Here is a 20,567-nt window from a genome sequence, read left to right as displayed (position 1 = left end):
AAAGATGCAGTCTTTAGACTACAAATAGCCTCTAAATTATTGTAACTGTAACACAAATATTCAGATCAGACTGAAATGATGTATGTTGCACAAACTATTTAAAGTGTAAAAACATATTTGGATTGTTAAAGCAATATTTAGTCTAAATATCTTATATATTTTATTGATATTTTAAATGAGTAAAGCAGTGTGTAGTTGTGTCTCCTCATGTTGCAGATGGGTTGTTATCAGTTCCACCAAAAAGACATGTAGACGACACCTGACTTTAAACTGTTCTGAACCCTCCGGTGGCTTCGTCTTCACAAACTAAACCCTCAGAACTTTATTTCTAATTCTAGTAGAGATCACAAAGCTTCCAAAAATACCAAATCTGTCAGGATGATATTTGAGGAAATGTGTCTAAACTCAGTGTCAATGAATGCATGATACCATCAGATGATGCAGGAAGTTCAATTTATTTATTAAACTGAAATGTAAAACCACAGCAGCAGCAGCAGCCTTATCTGTCTGCCGCAGGGGCTGATGGGAGGTTTAAGGGGCTGTTAGAAACCACGTGGCCCTCGTCTGATCTCACAGCTCGTCCTTGTTTGGCCTCAGCTGCATCAGAGCGCCACTTCTCCCCAGGTTCACCAGAGGAAACACCACTGCACAAAATGCTTTTCCTCCCAGCTGCTGCTCTGTGCTGTCTGTGTTCAGGTGAGTGTTTTCAGCCAATCAGGAGCCAACAAACTCAACCTTTAACAAACACTGTCACACTCACCTTCATCTGTGAGTCTGTTTCTCTACAGCGCTGGTTGCCAGGGCAGCAGACCTGATTCAGGATGATTTAACATTGACCAGGAGAGCTGGTGAAAAAGTCTCCTTCAGCTGTGGAGGAACTAATCAGTGCAGTACATATGTATTCTGGTACCAGAAGAAAGACACAGAAACATTCACAAGGATTCTTCGTATTGAAAAGAGTAATGGTAACGTAGCTAAACCTTACAATCACCCACAGCAAGATGATTTCTCAGCTGTAAATAGACAGAACGACTGTGAGTTGAAGATCCAGACAGTTAAACTCTCACATTCAGCCACCTACTACTGCTCGTGTTGGAAAGGTTCCCACAGTGAGAAATGATCCCTGCAGCCTGAACAAAAACCTCCAGATGAACAGACGTCAAACAGTATTTATGACAGGAAGAGAGCAGTAAACCACAGCCCAGGTTCACATATTTCACCTCCATCTCAGCCAGAGTCACAAACAAACTGAGCTGAGGACAATTTTCTTGTGTATTGTATATATTTATATGTTTATTATGTATCTCAGCAGGTTGTCTGTTGTTCCACACAGTGAGAACAAAGGATGAATACAGAACACATGTATACGTCTTTGACCTTCTGCTGCAATAAAGTTCATTCCTCCCTTACAATGCTAATCTGCTCAAAATGCAAAAACTTCCTGCTGCTCCTTCACAATAAAAAAACTTCTGCTCTTCCCTACACATCTGTCAGCAGATTTTATTATGTAATATCACTTAAGTAAATCATTGGTGTAGATTTGAGTGATTACAGAAGGGACATGTGGCTACCAATGTCAAGGTGCTGCTGAATTGTCCCTTCCAACATTTTCACCGATCTCAAACATCTTTTTATTTTAAGTTGACATAATGTTAATGTTGAGATCTCTGCAGAGTTTCCAGGTTTGTGTGTTTTCTGCAAAAAGTGGGTTATTCTGATAAAGAGTGAGGAAACGTGATATGGGGGATCCCTGACCTGATGATCTGGCAACCCAACTTCAAGCTGTTTTACACATTGTTGACAAGCTGCAGCTCGGCAGCAGCAGCAGCAGAGTCAGTGATGAATGAATGAGTGAATCTGAGGCAGTTAGTATTTATAGTTTAAATGTTTTAAACATAACAGAATATGAAAATGTCTTCACTGGCCAAAACTAAGATCATCTGATCATTGTTTTTAAAGAAGAACCAAAGTGTCAGTAAAAATCAAGAGCAGTTATTATTGCATATGAGTCAATAAGACATGAAAATTATTTATAAGGTAAGGTAGCCAAGGCTTGACCAACTGATCTGTTTGTGACTGTCATCATTTCATTATGAAAATCCACAGCACAGAGACACACAGACAGATGAGCGGCAGGTTCTCAGGTGAGCTCTGATGTCACAGTGAAATATCTTGCCATAAGTTCAGGGGTTGAAAGGCAAGTCAGAAAATACATATTCAAAGTACATATTACATAACACATATTCAATAAAGTCAACATTTTGCAGTCAGGCTCTTTATGTCTGCACACATGTATGAATATGAAAGTGAAAAGCGAGGTAGAGAGCAACTGCACATACACAACTATTTTGGCCATCTGACAAAAAATGTTCCTACCAAAGTTAAAACCAAACAACCCCTAAATGTTAGAGGCCAAATCTTTGATTTATGTCCCTAATTGGTTCTGGTCAGGTTTCCTGCTGTGAGCAGTGGGGTCTTTGGTTTAGTCTGTCCATCAAATCAAATCACTGATACAGAGCAAAATGACTATTGTCCAGATCAGATTTCTATAAAATGTTCCTGTTCATGATCCCCTGAGTATGAATTCTAACATTTATGGTGACCTCCTGACCTTTCCATTATCGTCTCCATCAGGACAAAAGTTCCTCTAGATGGACCATTGAGAACATTTTGATTACACTATGTTGCTCAAAGACACTTTGACATGAATGCAAACAGGATTGAACCACCAACCCTGCTATCAATGGAGGACCACTGAGTTCACCAAAAAATATTAGAGGGTTTGGCCACAACCTGCTTTTCAGCTGCTAGAAGTGTAGCAGGATCCCACCTCTTTCTACAACAACAGGCCCACTTAAAGAACGTTGAGGCTGGATTTATAGTTCTGTGTTAAGAGGTTCTGGTGGCAGGACAGTAAAAGCTACAGCTCAAAATTAAGTGTCATTTTAGATTCTGGATGTCAAGTGCAGGTACAGTGTGATGGGTGCACCTGAAAAGATGTTGAATGTACAGATAGAGAGCTGAGACGTCAGAGAATAAAAACGTGTGCTCTTACTGTTGAATTGAGCACAACAATTGCGTGTTGAGCTTGTTTTGTCCCACGTGGTCCTCGTCTGATCTCACAGCTCGTCCTTGTTTGGCCTCAGCTGCATCAGAGCGCCACTTCTCCCCAGGTTCACCAGAGGAAACACCACTGCACATAATGCTTTTCCTCCCAGCTGCTGCTCTGTGCTGTCTGTGTTCAGGTGAGTGTTTCCAGCCAATCAGGAGCCAACAAATTCAACCTTTAACAAACACTGTCACACTTACCTTCATCTATGTGTCTGTTTCTCTACAGCGCTGGTTGCCATGGCAGAAGACCTGATTCAGGATGATTTAACATTGACCAGGAGAGCTGGTGAAAATGTCTCCTCAAGCTGTGGAGGAGACAGAGTGATTCTTTATATTGACAGGAGGGATGGTGAGATAGATAGAAGTTACAATCATCCTCAGAAAGATGATTTCTCAGCTGAGAGATGATCGCGGCGGGTCATGTTGGGCAGTAGATTCTCGCCACATGTGGCTGGGACTTACTGCCATTCCCAAGAGGGACTGGGATGAGCTCCTGGGAGCCCCTGTCACCTCTGATGAACTCTTTAGATCCATTTCATTGGTTACTCAGTGCTTTTAACGCCTGGAAGAGAAGTTGCAGCTTAGCCGTCATCTGTCACTCACCCACCTTCAGAGAGAAGATGAGGCGAGGCGTAACAAAGCGATGGCGAGGAGGAGAGGTCATCCATAGCTCCTGCAACCTCCACTTCTCAGACTACTTTGACAGAAACACAGCAACACCGCCTACCTTGTGACCAAGGAGCGTGGGTGCAGAGCACTGACAGGCTTCACGGCAGTAGAAGGCTCACACTTGGACCGACGGCGCAGAAATAAATGTTGATGGGAAGGAGTGTCTCAACGGCCAGGGCTGTGTTTTCCAGCCGCCCCATACAACATGAGAATGAGGTTTTCCGTCCCCTCTCACCATGCTGTTTATGTTTTTAATGAGATGTTACCTGAAAAAGAGCAAGCTCCTCTACCCTCCACACCTCCCCAGTTTTCTATGACGTCACGGTGAATTCACTTCATTCCGTTTCACACGGTGTATCATGGCTGCCCAGTGAGACACGAGACATACACACACATCTGTTGCCACATAAATGGGATGAAGACAGGGTTACCAAACTGGACTTTACATTTCATATCCCTCATTTAATCCCTGCACTTGTCACTTTGATATATTTCATCAAACTGGACTTTAGATTGTGCATTGCATTCATCCTCTACTGATACATAATGTAATTATTTATGCTTTTTGCTCTTGTAACATTCATTCATTTCATACACTTAATTTCTTTGTCCAGAGCTCAATCCATATTTTCTTTTGTACTATCAATATTTCAAGTTATATCCCATTTCAAAATTATTACTATTCCATTCTGTAAAATTTCCATTCAATTTCAATATTACTTTTATTTCATTACTATTATTATTACCTTACTTTTGTCTACTTTTATTCTTCTGTGTTGTGTTTTTTGGGAGCAAACGCCAAGACACATTCTTTGTATGCTTGCACTGGCTAATAAAACAGAATGATTGAATTGAATTGATTGAATGGGCTACTGTAAGTCATGCTGACATAAAATCTCAAAACCAAGAATTATAACGATATAAAACAATCTCCAGGGTTGTGTAACTGTGCACTGACACCCAAAGATTCATAAACAACAAAAGCAGCTGGTGGTCATTCATTTTCAGTGAAAGCTGGCAATGAAGGGCTTCAGACGTCGTGGCAGCAGTGAGCAACACGATGCCAGCACCAAGAACGACAGGTTGAAGTTGAGCAGAGTTTAATTTTATGCAAATTAGCAGTGATGTAGCTGAAGCAGCAACCAATCGCCAACAAAGACCACGCCATTTGAACAGTATAAAAGTAGTTTTATTTGGATTGGCAGGGGGTTCAGGATTGGATGAGGATAGTGTATGGTGGGCTGGATGGGGGTTGAGGAGAAGGACGAAGGGGTCGATTGCCGGGGGATGAATGGGAGCTGAAGGTTGGTCTGGGTCGTGTACGGTGGGATGATGGGGTCGAGGAGAGGGATGAAGGGGGTCGATGGCGAGGGGATGACTGAGGACCAAATGGAATCACAATGAGGCTGGAGCCTCAGGGTGGGGGACATGTGTCGATGAGCTTTCTGCTTTGTAATCCCCCTGTGGTTTGTTATGTGGAAGCATTTACCCAAACAAGTATGTCTTTGATGTCGGGAGGAAACCGGAGTATCCAGGGGAAACCCACGCAAACATGGGAGGACATGCAAACTCCACACAGAATGGACCTGGGACAGCCAGTGTTCAAACCCAGGACCTTCTTGCTGTGAGGCATAAATGTTAAACACTGAGCCACTGTGATTCCCACTGAGAGGGGAGAGAGGAGGAAAAAGGGGTTTGGGGGGGAGGGCCATGAGAATTCAGACGAATGGGAGAGAAAGGGATTAGACATGCCCATATAGGTATACACGAATGATTCAATTAGTGAGAAAGAGGGGCACGGTCTTGTTCCCGAACCTTTGTTATAATAGTAACTCGATTTTGATTGATTTGATTTTCTTCCCACAGCAACCACTGTACTAAAGTTCCCAGCAAACATCTGTTCCATTCTATATTGACAATGGAAGAGAAATTGATCAGCTATACGATTTGTCATTGTTTGTTTGCCGTGACACGAACATAACTAGCCAATGATGCTTTATTCCATAGGCTACTCAACCAACAATGTGACATTTTTATTTTTTAATTAACAGAAATATAGACTAGGCACATTTTTCTCTCTCTGAAACTAGATCTGGGATGGTTTGAGTCAATGAAATGAGAAAATCAAAACTTTGTTGTAAGAGCTAAATCAAATACATCTTTGGAAAGGTCTCCACCTGGAGAGTGACATATGTCAGTATGGGGATTCCACGTTGCTCCTGCTGTGAAATACTGACCTTTGAACAGTGACCTCAATGAATATTTGAAGGCTTATAATTCAGGAACAAAATGGGCTGCAGACATGGAACCAACTGTTACAGAGAGCTCTTGACCTCAGCTAACATGAGTATAGTCAACAACTGGGGGCACTGTCAAATATGAATAAAACATGGTTAAAATTAATTTTCAACTATTTAACAATTAGATGTTATATATCTGATTACACAAATGAGTTTACCATCCTCTTAAAGTCCTCAATGTACTCTCAATTCAGTATTTACACCTTCCAGTTCAAGGAAAAATACTAATGTTTTTGAAAAAATTACAATTCCTCAGAGCCGCCCCATGCAGCTTGATACAAATCAGCACCACAGTTGTAGTTCGTCCAGGTACCAAAATAGGGTCATAAAATAGGGTCATAAAAAGATATATCTGCTGAATTTATCAAATATCTAGCAAACCTGAAACAGTAATTACACTACATCTAGATGATCTATGTTAAGAAAAAGTAACAATGTTGGTTTATTGCAGATATTTTAGGTACAATGTAAAAAATGGCTGTGAAATCCCAAATAATTTACTGTATTTCTGCACAGTTAATTGCTCTGAATATTTTTACATTATAGCTGTGTATTGGGCCTAAAAATACAGTAATCATAACGATACTGTAGAAATCAGTAGTGAACACACAACTATAGAAAATCACAGTAACCATTATGTGACTGTAAAAAATTACAGTAACTGTTATATTACTGTAGAAAATCACAGTGACTATTTTAGTGCTGTAGAAAATCTCAGTAGCCATACGTTACTGTAGAAAATCACTGTAACTATTATATTACTGTAAGAAATCACAGTAATTATACGTTACTGTAGAAAATCACAGTAAATATTTTAGAACTGCAGAAAATCTCAGTAGACATATATTGCTGTAGAAAATCACAGTAACCATTATGTTACTGTAGAAAATCTCAGTAACCATTTTAGTACTGTAGAAAATCACGGTAACCATTACGTTACTGTAGAAAATCACAGTAAACATTATATTACTGTAGAAAATCTCAGTAACTATTTTAGTACTGTAGAAAATCACAGTAACCATATGTTACTGTAGAAAATCGCAGCAACTATTATGTTATTGTAAGAAATCACAGTAACTATATGTTACTGTAGAAAACACAGTAACCATATGTTACTGTAGAATATAACAGTAACTATTTTAGTACTGTAGAAAATCACAGTAACCATTACGTTACTGTAGAAAATCACAATAAACATTATGTTACTGTAGAAAATCACAATAACTATCTTAGTACTGTAGAAAATCACATAACCATATGTTACTGTAGAAAATCACGGTAACCATTATGTTACTGTAAAAAATCACATAACCATATGTTACTGTAGAAAATCACTTTAACTATTTTACTACTGTAGAAAATCACGGTAACCAGTATGTTACTGTAGAAAATCACAGTAAACATTATATTACTGTAGAAAATCACAGTAACTATCTTAGTACTGTAGAAAATCTCAGTAACTATATGTTACTGTAGAAAATCTCAGTAACTATTTTAGTACTGTAGAAAATCACAGTAACCATATGTTACTGTAGAATATAACAGTAACTATTTTAGTACTGTAGAAAATCACAGTAACCATTACGTTACTGTAGAAAATCACATAACCATATGTTACTGTAGAAAATCACAGTAACCATATGCTACTGTAGAAAACCACTTTAACTATTTTAGTACTGTAGAAAATCACGGTAACCATTACGTTACTATAGAAAATCACAGTAAACATTATATTACTGTAGAAAATCACAGTAACTATTAGTACTGTAGAAAATCACAGTAACCATATGTTACGGTAGAAAATCAAAGTAACCATTATGTTACTGTAGAAAATCTCAGTAACTATTTTAGTGCCGTAAGAAAACCACAGTAACCATTACGTTACTGTAGAAAATCACAGTAAACATTATGTTACTGTAGAAAATCACACTAACTATCTTAGTACTGTAGAAAATCACAGTAACCATATGTTACTGTAGAAAATCACAGTAACCATTATGTTACTGTAGAAAATCACAGTAACTATCTTAGTACTGTAGAAAATCACAGTAACCATATGTTACTGTAGAAAATCACAGTAACCATTATGTTACTGTAAAAAACTCACAACTAACTATCTTAGTACTGTAGAAAATCACAGTAACCATATGTTACTGTAGAAAATCACAGTAACCATTATGTTACTGTAAAAAACTCACAGTAACCATATGTTACTGTAGAAAATCACTTTGACTATTTTAGTACTGTAGAAAATCACGGTAACCATTACGTTACTGTAGAAAATCACAGTAAACATTATATTACTGTAGAAAATCACAGTAACCATATGTTACTGTAGAAAATCACAATAACCATTATGTTACTGTAAAAAATCACAGTAACCATATGTTACTGTAGAAAATCACAGTAACTATTTTAGTACAGTAGAAAATCACAGTAACCATATCTTACTGTAGAAAATCACAGTAACCATTATGTTACTGTAGAAAATCACAATAACTATTTTAGTACTGTAGAAAATCACAGTAACCATTACGTTACTGTAGAAAATCACAGTAAACATTATATTACTGTAGAAAATCACAGTAACTACATGCTACTGTAGAAAATCACAGTAACCATTATGTTACTGTAAAAAATCACAGTAACTATTTTAGTACTGTAGAAAATCACAGTAACCATTATGTTACTGTAGAAAATCTCAGTAACTATTTTAGTACTGTAGAAAATCACTGTAACCATATGTTGCTGTAAAATATCGCAGCAACTATTATGTTATTGTAAGAAATCACAGTAACCATATGTTACTGTAGAAAATCACTGTAACCATTATGTTAATGTAAGAAATCACAGTAACCATTATTTTACTGTACAAAATAACTAACTATTTTAGTACTGTAGAAAATCACGGTAACCATTACGTTACTGTAAAATATCGCAGCAACTATTATGTTATTGTAAGAAATCACAGAAACCATTACGTTACTGTAGAAAATCACAGTAATCATTATGTTACTCTACAAAATAACTAACTATTTTAGTACTGTAGAAAATCACAGTAACCATAATTTACTGTAGAAAATCTCAGTAGCCATTATGTTACTGTAGAAAATCACAGTAATCATTATGTTACTCTACAAAATAACTAACTATTTTAGTACTGTAGAAAATCACAGTAACCATAATTTACTGTAGAAAATCTCAGTAGCCATTATGTTACTGTAGAAAATCACAGTAAACATTATGTTACTGTAGAAAAACACAGTAACCATTATGTTACTGTAGAAAATCACAGTAAACATATGTTACTGTAGAAAATCTCAGCAACCATCCGTTACAGTAGAATATCACTGTAACCATTATGTTACTGTAAGAAATCACAGTAACCATTACGTTGCTGTAGAAAATCACAGAAACTATTTTAGTACTGTAGAAAATCACAGTAACCATATATTACTGTAGAAAATTTCAGTAACTATTTTAGTACTTTAGGAAATCACAGTAACCATATGTTACTGTAGGAAATCGCAGTAATCATTATGTTACTGTGCAAAATAACTAACTATTTTAGTACTGTATTAAATCACAGTAACCATATGTTACGGTAAAACATCACTGTAACCATTATGTTATTGTAAGAAATCACAATAACCATATGTTGCTGTAGAATATCACAGTAACAGTTTGAGCACTGTAGAAATTCACAGTAACCATAATTTACTGTAGAAAATCTCAGTAATCAAGTGTTACCGTAGAAAATCACTGTAACCATTATGTTAATGTAAGAAATCACAGAGACCACCTTAATGTAGAAGATTACAGTAATTATTTTAGTACTGTAGAAAATCTCAGTATCCATATATTACTGTAGAAAATCACAGTAACCATTATGTTACAGTAGAAAGTCACAGTAACCATGTGTTACTATAGAAAATCATAGTAACTATTTTAGTAATGTAGAAAATCACTTTAACCATATGTTACTGTAGAAAATCTCAGTAGCCATATGTTACGATAGAAAATCACTGTAACCATATGTTACTGTAGAAAATCACAGTAACTATCTTTGTGGTGTAGAAAATCACTGTAACCCTATGTTACCGTAGAAAATCACACAAACCATACTTTAATATAGAAAATCAGAATAACTATTTTAGTACTGTAGAAAATCAAAGTAACCATATGTTACGGTAGAAAATCATTGTAACCATTATATTATTGTAAGAAATCACAGTAACCATATGTTGCTGTAGAATATCATAGTAACACTTTTAGTACTGTAGAAAATCACAGTAACCATAATTTACTGCAGAAAATCTCAGTGGCCATATTTTACTGTAGAAAATCACACTAACCATATTCTATTGTAGAAAATCACAGTAACTATTTTAGTATTGTAGAAAATCACAGCAACCATATTTTACTGTAGAAAATCACCGTAATATTGATATTACTGCAGACACCATTATGTTACTCTATCTGAGGCAGCAGCTTTCGCTTTTGTAAAGAAAATAACTAACTTGCAGATTACTTTGTAATACCTCCAAATAAAACCCTCAAATTCATGGTGCAGAGTAAATAATTTAAAAATGAATTTGAAATAATTATTCTTTGCATATGAATTCAAATATTTGAAGATGACCTTGGTTGTTCATGCTTCTGCAGCTTTTGTAGTTAAATTATTCACATCGATTTCTGGCTGCTCTGAAGTGTGCTGTGCTAACATTCTTTTATTAGCTAATGGTCTGTTAGTGAACAGAATCCATAGTTAACCTGACTACATTGTGTTAAACTGAAACAGCTTCATGTTACAAATCTAACTTGTTAACACGCCTAAACGTTACAGATGTTAACTTTATATATTCTGCCTCACAGCACATGTGAGAGCACTGTAACGTGTATTTAGCCTGTGTCACCCCCTGGCTAACTCAACACTGTTATACTAGTTCACGGTGAAAACATCACCCTGTGTTTTTCATCCCATAATCACAGTATGTTTTTCACAGAAATACGACAGATCATCAAAGCCTATTTTTCCAAGTTTTTTTCTTGCAAATTTGTGACTTTAATTTCCAAGCATTTTTCTCCCAAATTTATGACTTTATAATCTCAGAGAAAATTCTGAGTTTTTTCTCAGAATATTACCCTCCCTCCCTGAGCTCCGTAACTTTTTTTTTTTAAACTTATGATGGCCCTAATATGCTGTTGTAGTTGTCTGCTTTAATCTTTTATGACTTCCTCTAATTTGTATTTAATGACTTTTTCATATGTACTGTCCTCGCTTTCCTTCCAAATAAACTATGTAAATGGTATTTTATAAACAGTAACACTCATTGTTCTTATTTTCTCCCTTCCTCCTTGTGTATGTGTACAGTTTTAAACTTGTCTTTTTTAAAACATGCTGCTGAATTTTAAAGCACTTTGAGCTGCATTCTGTGCATGAAAGGTGCTATATAAATGAAGTTCATACATACATTCATTCATTCATTCATTTCTGACAGAGTGACAAGGTGTGTTTGCTGCCCCCAGTGGTTGATAAGGCCTTTCTGTCAAAACTCCAGTAGATGTATTATTATAACACACTGGCTGTTACCAACAGTAAACAAAAATTATCAACAAGGACCAAAATCTAAAGGATTCTAACTTCAAATGACAGTCTGAGGATAAAGTACAAGTCAGGAAGAGTATTTTTATTCTTATGGAGGACACTTTTTACCATTGCAGGCTACAGAGCGACTGAATTTTATATCCTGTATTTATGTTTGTTTTTTTGTTTTGTTTTGTTTTTTCACAGCTACTGATGTAAAATCATATTTTATTAAACTGACAGACAACATGTGTCATGTATTGGACTGATTAGAAATGTAGCAGGATCCCGCCTCTCTCTATGTCAGTAGGCTGAAATAAAGAAAAATACAACAAAAGAAGAGACAGTCATGTTGATGTGAACATTAGAGAAACATATCATGGAGATGAAATATGATACTGGTTAATAATTTGGGTTTACTCGCCTCAGCTGACACATTCAACAGCAGACAGGTTTTTGTCACAGTGTGTTTCACTGTGAATGTCATGATCTTTGGCTCTGGCACCAAACTGTTTGTAACAGGTAAGACTAAACTTTCATTTTCCTTCAGTTGTTTTATTGCACAAGTTTTTAAGTTTATTTTCTGCTGCTTGAGGATTTACACATTAATTTTCCATAATAATTAGAGAATTAATTGTGCAATCATTCTATCATTAAATAAGCATCAGAAAGGAGTTTTTCTTCACACATTTCTTGGAAACTAAAATCTTTAAACTCTTCCAAATACTCAGAGAAACTCGGCACTGATATTCTAATTTCATTCTGTATTCTCATCAGCTGCTGTTCAATTAAATTTCTCTCTCTCCTGAAAGAAATTAAATTCTAGATGAATGATTGTTGAAGATTTTCCTGCTCTGATCATCTGTTGACATTTTATAACAATTTTGAGATAATTTAAGTAAATTTCATTGATGAGCAGGATTCTTCAGTCTCATACAGATTCAGAGTTGATTTCATTAAGCTCTCAGTCTCAGTCCGTCATTTCATTTACTACATTTCAGTGGAAACTACAATCACTAATTTCATCAACATGGACAGAAAGTACAAAGTATGAACACAGATTTAATGTCAGCAAATTAGGACTTATATATTGTATTTTATTATGGATATATAATGGTATATGGTATAATGGTATATATAGAGGTAAATATGTTGTTTTTTATAAGATATGTTTACTATGATATAAAATGCAGCTTGACTAATGTTAAATATTGGAGGCCATACCAACATATATATTTGTTTTGTTAATTATTATTATAAAGGAATTGTGACCAAAGTCTGAAATAAGCAGGGTATTTTACAGCTGAAAAGTTGTTAGTGCTGTCTGGTGGACAAACTATGTATTACTGGATTATCTTTGTCATCTTTGTTGTGTTATTTCTGGTTATTTATCCATAGACATACATGTGGTGATACCAGTTTATATATGTGTGTGTGTGTGTGTGTGTGTGTGTGTGTGTGTGTGTGTGTGTGTGTGTGTGTTAATGTGTTTGTTTTATGTTATTTTATTATTATTTCATTCCCTTACTATATGTTTTGTTTTTTATTGTATTCTCTTTAATTGTAAATGTATTGGAACCATGCTGCATGGCGATTCTGCACTTTCAAGAAAACTGATTGATCTATTTATATATCAATATACTGTACATATGTATTGCTGTGCATATGTATAGTTTTTCAATCTCATGTATGATGAAGCATGGCATAAAGTTTAGTGATATATATCATAAAATATAGGTGACACAATTTATTCCTATTTTATGATGAAGGTTAGTATTCTGCATCCTACAAATGAAATTTTATTATATATTATATTATATTGTTTTTCATGAATTATATGTAAAAATTTAAATATAAGCGAAAAGAACTTTGTGTTGTCATCTTTTTCATTTTCTTGAACTTTTATCTAGATGAAGTTATATATGAAAATATGTATCAGTGTAGATGATGTTTGTGGTGTATTGATGAGTAGTTTAGTGATCATGTAGTTTCCAGGATCAGACTGAATGCAGTGCAGTGCTGTAAGCTGCTGTTGACTGTATGAATGTATGTCTTTGCTGCTTGTTGCTGCTGTCAAACTTCAGATGAGCAGGTAGTGAAGCCCGTGGTGAGCGTGTACCCAGCAGCCCACCTGGAGGGGAAGAGCTCCCTGCTGTGTCTGGCCTCAGCCATGTCTCCTCCTCTGGTCCAGTTCTCCTGGAAAAGACAGAAGAAGAACGGCCAGCTGGAGGATCTGCCCACTGCTGAGGGAGAGCGGTTGGAGCTCAGAGAGCCGAGACGCACCGCTTCCATCCTGCTGCTCCATCAGCAAGAGAAGAGCACATATAAATACCGCTGCTCCGTCAAGCACGAAGGGGGCACAGTGAGGGACCAAACAGAACAAGGTAATGAAGGCTTGGTAAGGTAAGTGTGTTCAGCAGTGATTCAGCTTCATCTGGAGACGCTGTCAGAGAGAGCAGAGGAGCAGAGCACTGACTAATTTGTTTTTAACTTTTTTCTGTTTCAGATGTTTCTACTCTTCCTCCATCAACAGCAGCTCCAACTACAGCTCCATCAGCATCTCTGACACCACCTCCATCAGCAGATCCACCAGCAGCTCCTCCAGCAGCTCTTGTCCCGTCTCAGTACCAGGTGAAGCTGCTCTGTGTGCTGTACACAGTGCTGATAGTGAAGAGTCTGGTGTACTGCTGTGGACTCTCTCTGCTGATGATCCTCAGAAACAAGGGACCGTCCACCAACTGCACACATGCTGACTGACTGTTTTCTGCTCGCCTTTTCTCACCATCACATCTCATCAATTCATCTCATTTATCACTTTGATCAGTGTCACTTATGATGTGTTGTGGTTAAATTTACGGTTAAGACAAAGTTGTCTTAAAACTATAAATACACACACATACAGTATATTTGCAGTTACTAGGTGTAAATTCTGTAGAATATTAATATCTTGATGCTCTAGTTTAATTCCACTTTTAATCATGACTTGTATTATAGTGTAGAATGAAGTTAAAATATTAGCTACCTGGTAGATATTTAAGTGCTTACAGTATTTTTTTCTTTCTTGTGTATTTTCTTTTTAATACATTATGCAGAGGGCGGCAGGCTTGTCAAAGTCATTCAGTGTAACATCCTCAATAAACTGAAACATCACAGTTTCTGTCATTAATAATCATCCATGTTTTTATTGATTTCCGTTTGGCTTCACATAATACACATAATCAGACATAGAATCCACTAAATTAGCCAAGTTTGAAACGTACAAGTAATTTGACTCTTGGCAAATGTACAGGAAGATACAAAGAAAAGCGTACAGCTAAACAGAAACATCAAAGTAAAGACAAGCAAACATAAACATATAGCTATTAAATACAAGCAAGTAGGTGTGGTGTACCAACTGGTTCGGTGATGGGTCCCCTGATCATTTGGCTTGTGTATTGATCATCTTTTATAATTGTTTCAGTGTGAATGTATAACTCTACGCTGAAGACACTGTTGTTTACACACATGAAGAATCAGCAGAGAGCTGCTTTGAAGCTACAGCTGCAATAAAAATGATCACACAGCGGCTTGATTAGTCTGCACTGAAGCCTGAATCTTGTCAAAATGATGGGTGTGTTTTTTTTATTTTTTTCTAAATCACCAAAATACTGATCAGCTCTTGCAGTTTTATCAAGACAAAATCGATTGGTACATTCACATATAATATGATTATAGGAAAACTAAGATTATTTATTAATTCTGCTACTCTGATTGAGGATAACAAAAGGATAACAAATTTTAAGCATTGCAGACAGAAGTGGATGTTAAAAATATTCCAACACTGTAAATTTAAACACACGGCAGTCAAAAACTTCAATTTAGAAGAAGATGAAAGATTTCAGAAACACCACAGTTTAAAAATTGGTTTGTTTTATTAGCAAAAACAACTTCATAATAGAAACTGATGATAAAACAAATGGTAACAAGAAAGTAATACAACCGTTAAATATAAAATCTATATTATTAAATAATGTTTATTCATTATTAAATTATTATATGTAATTATGTACAATATTAATATTCTTATTAATGTCAGTTTTGTTACTCAATCAATCATTTATTATAATTAAACTGGAATATGTGAGACAATGAACTTGTTTCACACCAACATATGTATATGTGTATATTTACCCTGGTATTCTTCTGATTAAGAAACATTTCTTTGCTCTATTCGTTAAAAATGAACAGGAGGGTTTTTTTGTTTGTTTTTTTACATACATCTAATGTTTATGTTGTTTTGTAAATATATATCACGTTTGTGTTTTATATTCAATAAAAATATTTCAAATAATATGATTTAAGTTGGGTTTTTAGTATCAAAATCTATTTCTGCTTCTATGAGTCATGCATTATTTATTGTTGTTATTATTAGTATGTTCAACAACTCAATATCATTTACAACCATTTTTTCTTTATCTATTCGTTTAAAGTCAATTTAGTAATTTATTTGTGAACACAATGCAGACTGTGGGACCTGAGCAGACTGCAGGAGTTTGAACGTCTCCCTTTATTTAATGATGTCAGTTTCTCAGCTCTGAGTTTAGGATTTGAGCTGCTTCTCTCACATATTAATAACACAGATTAAAACTGAGACAGCGAGCGCTGAATTCATACTAAAGTTCCTGGAACGATTCTTTAACCAGAGTCGATGGTTGTAACCGTCATTGTGTTAGTAAAGTGAAAAACCACAGCGAACAGTGTGGAGGCTGCTGAGCAGAAACCCACACGGCCCGTCTGCTGCAGGAAAGGAAGTGTTGATTCGCTGTCAACAGTTTTATATGAGTCCTAATAACCGCTGAGAACAGATTCACACCTGCTGCTGTACACTCATGAACTTCCCTCCCTCTCATTTGTCATGTGGGTCTTTTCTCTTGTTGTCTGTAAACCTTTTTTCCACTGAGCCCTCCACCCACACAGTCAAACTGAGCCCAACCACCAACAGAGGCCACACATCTGGAGGTCTTGTCACTTTTTCTTTTTTGGAGTTTTTAGCAAAGGTGCACTTTACAGCAGGGGAGGAATGTAATAAAGTACAATTGTGAGGTATTTTACATGAGTATTTCTATTTTATGCCTCTTTATACATCCACTCCACTACATTTCAGAGGGAGATATTTTACTTTCTACCCCACTACATTTACTTCACAGCTACAGGTACTACTTACTTTTCAGATGTAGATTTTACTAGTAAAGCTGATGATGTATTTTATATTTGAAATACTTTCACTTTTCAGTGTACAAAAAGCCACATTAAATCCCCTTTGACTCCATGTTTTAAAACAATACAACATGAAACATTTCAAGGGTGGTGAATACTTTTCACAGGCTCTGTATATATGTATATGATCAATGTAACAGTGTGTGGGGCCAATTCACATAAAGAGTACTTTTACTTTTGATACTTTAAGTACATTTTGCAAATAATACTTCTGTAATTTTGAAAGTAAAACCATTACTTGTAAAGTAGTATTTTATGTAACAACTCAGAACCTCATGACCCAAAAGCACAACTTCAGAGACAGGAGCAGAGTCCAATATTCTTTAATCAGTCTAAAAAAACAAGCAGGGGTCACAAACCAGGCAGACAACTCAAAGGGACTAGGCAAATCTCAAGACCAGGAAACGGGCAAGATATCCGGTAACAGGCGAGCGGACAGAAAGATAAAGAAATGCTGGAAAGCTATGCAAACACATTTGACAATCTGGCAAGAAGCATGTGAATGTGAACCAGTATATAAGGAGTGACTGATGAGCCTAATGGGATCCAGGTGAGGAGATGGATGGGGAAACTCAGGTGAGGGGAATGAGGTGATTGCAGGGCAGATGGATGTGGCAGGATCTGCAATCACAGGAGAGTTAGTGATCAGGCAGGTGAACAACATGAAAAATAGTCACCAAGAGGGTGAACCCATGACAATTTTATACTGTATTATTGGTACATTTACTTAAATAAACCAGTTCAATATTTCTTCCATCACTGCTTTACAGTTTACACTTGTCATTGCCGAGTGCTCATACATAAATGACAGAAGGGGCTGTTTGTCAGTATCCTCCAAATATAACACATATGAGTGTTTTCTGATCTGAACATCGGATTTGTCAACTAAACTACCTTCAGTTGTTAGAAGATCATGGTCATGCAAATAAATTATTCTTTAAGTAAAAGGACTTTTTAATTAAATAAACCCAGGAACTCATGAGCCCTGCACTGCTAGAAGCAAAATAATTATTGCCCTTACTCTTATTGTTCTTTTCATTTTTACATTTTTGGTATCATTAAATATTACACTTAGGATTTCTACAGTGAATAAAAGATACTAAAAGATTTTTCTGATGTTCACAACATAAATTTTAAAGAAAATAATAAATGTACTCAAGAAAGTATTCAGCAGCTTTTGGGCTCAGATTTCCAATTGTCCTTTGTGTAAAGTATTTGCAGAAATAACTGTCATCAGTTGGTTATCACCTCTATGTGAGGAGCTTTCTAGTGTGAAAACATTAAAGAGGTTTTTGGGAGAAAAACAACAGCATTTTTCGCTTTGACCAGCTGCTGATGTTGCTTGATTATACACGTATGAAACTTTATTGTGTTATTGTCTGACTGTTTGTGTTCTTATGTTATTTGTGTATTTTCTTTTTCATACAAGTAAAGATGACTTGTTGATCTTAAAGCTCCACTAATCAATAGTTTTATATTAAGAATGAATCTAATGACTAAATGAGCTTTTTAGCCTCTTTTAGCTCCTAGTAGTGGTTTTGCAGCACATTTCCTGTCTGCTTCAGTCTCAGTGTTTCCAGCAGCAGCAGCTGTTTTCTGATAAACCCACTGTACACTACCTGCCCAGCAGTAAACAGCAGACAGACCATAATATGTCAGAGAGAGAGAGGAGTTTGTTAGCTTGTTGTGGAGTTCCTCTGCCCCCAAGTGGTAAAACCTTCAAATCTATAGTAACCTGTGTGTTTTTAAACAATATTTGGACTTTGCTTTTTATCCTTCAGTTATTTTAATTGTTATAAATTGTATAGTTATATTGTTTTTAATATGTTCTACAACATTTTATACAATTGTCATTTTCAAGTGTGATAATCTCAATAATCTGTCTAGTTACTTGTAAATAAACTGCATTTTGTCTTATTGTAGATTTTGTAATATTAGAATAAGAATTGAATATATCTAACTAACATGAAAGGAGTCTCTGTCTGTCTCTCTGTACATACACATATATATGATATATTTACTCTTTATACACATTTGGGGTCATGAAAACAAAAGTTTGAAGAGACTAGTAGTAGTTGAAGCAATGTGTTGTTGCAGCCACATGAGGGCAGCAGTGTAAAGGTTTTATTACTGACAGCTCAGCACAGAGCAGATAGAGGTAATATAATATAAAGTGGAGAATGAGATGTAAACTACAGCTTTAAAGTCTAATAAAATGCTGGAACAATATAAATAATATATAAGATAATGTTTCAAATATATTATAAATATTATATAATAAAAAGGGAGAGAGTTACTTTTGGTTTTGCTCCTGAAAACAGCTGAACATGTAGACTGGTGCAGGTTGTATTTGGTACCAACCTTTTATTTAATAATCATGAATAAATATTCAGTTATTTACAAAAAAGCTGAATTTTCTCTTATTGTAGAGTTTGTAATATTATACACAAATTAACATAAGGATATTAGACTTAAAACAACTCTGAAATAAAAACATAGAAGAGATAATAATGAATCTGAAAAACATATTTTTGAATACAGTTTTCTTTGTATCAAAGCATATGAAGCTGAAAGTTATTACTATTATTATTATTATTATTATTATTATTATTATTATTATTATTATTATTATTATTATTATTATTATTATTAAGAATAATAACAAAAGTTTCCAAAAATATCAAATCTGTCAGGATGAAATTTGAGGAAATGTGTCTAAACTCAGTGTTAAAAGAGAGCGTCAATGAATGCATGATACCATCAGATGATGCAGGAAATTCAATTCATTTATTAAAGTGGATTAAATAAATATAAGGGGAACATTTAAAGGTTAAAATCACAGTTCAGAAGGAGCTTTGTGGATTTGTAGTTTTTTTTATTTTCATCACATCTGTTCTACAAACAACAGTGAACAATCTGTGTTGCTAAATTCACCACCAACCTGAACGTGTTTGTGGTTCCATGAATGTTTTTGTGTTTTGTTGTGTCCCAGATGTTTGATCTGCTGCCAGATTAAAATCAAGATGAAGAAAGTGAAAGTGAAGCACACAGAGAAACAGAGACGTGGAGGAAAACATATGATTAAAAAATAAGAGTCAAATCATTTTAAAAACCAGTTGAGATAATATCAGTCCGTCTCTGCTCTCCATCACTTTCACTGTTAAACTAATATGAGTTTGTGTTTCTGCTTCTTTTAAATGCAACTGTAATGATTGTAAATATTTGAATAGAGCTGATAAATTCTCACATTAACACCTGTGAACAATCAAACAGTGATGTGTCAGTGACGTCCATCTCCATGGTAACTGTGTGCAGCCTGTTGCTCCTCCACTCAGAGGAAAACCACACAGCAGCAGCAGCAGCCTTATCTGTCCGCCGCAGGGGCTGATGGGAGGTTTGAGGAGCTGTTAGAAACCACGACACCCTCGTCTGATCTCACAGCTCGTCCTTGTTTGGCCTCAGCTGCATCAGAGCGCCACTTCTCCCCAGGTTCACCAGAGGAAACACCACTGCACAAAATGCTTTTCCTCCCAGCTGCTGCTCTGTGCTGTCTGTGTTCAGGTGAGTGTTTCCAGCCAATCATGAGCCAACAAACTCAACCTTTAACAAACACTGTCACACTCACCTTCATCTGTGTGTCTGTG

The 20,567-nt window shown here is 35.8% G+C and overlaps 1 protein-coding gene across 1 annotated transcript; it reads left to right on the top strand.

The window, feature by feature from the left end:
* The first annotated feature begins 544 nt into the window (after positions 1–544).
* On the top strand, positions 545–15,639 carry LOC121908932 (immunoglobulin kappa light chain-like). The gene is made up of 5 exons (XM_042429266.1): positions 545–696; positions 789–1,109; positions 12,133–12,189; positions 13,752–14,051; positions 14,174–15,639. Exons 1-5 carry the CDS (start codon positions 654–656, stop codon positions 14,422–14,424), a joined length of 972 nt encoding a protein of 323 aa, XP_042285200.1. The 5' UTR covers positions 545–653; the 3' UTR covers positions 14,425–15,639.
* Positions 15,640–20,567: the final 4,928 nt, after the last annotated feature.

The sequence above is a fragment of the Thunnus maccoyii genome, chromosome 12, assembly GCF_910596095.1.
Source record: "Thunnus maccoyii chromosome 12, fThuMac1.1, whole genome shotgun sequence".
NCBI lineage: Eukaryota > Metazoa > Chordata > Actinopteri > Scombriformes > Scombridae > Thunnus > Thunnus maccoyii.
Note: the sequence above shows the minus strand (reverse complement) of the source record. Positions and strands in the feature narration are given on the sequence as shown.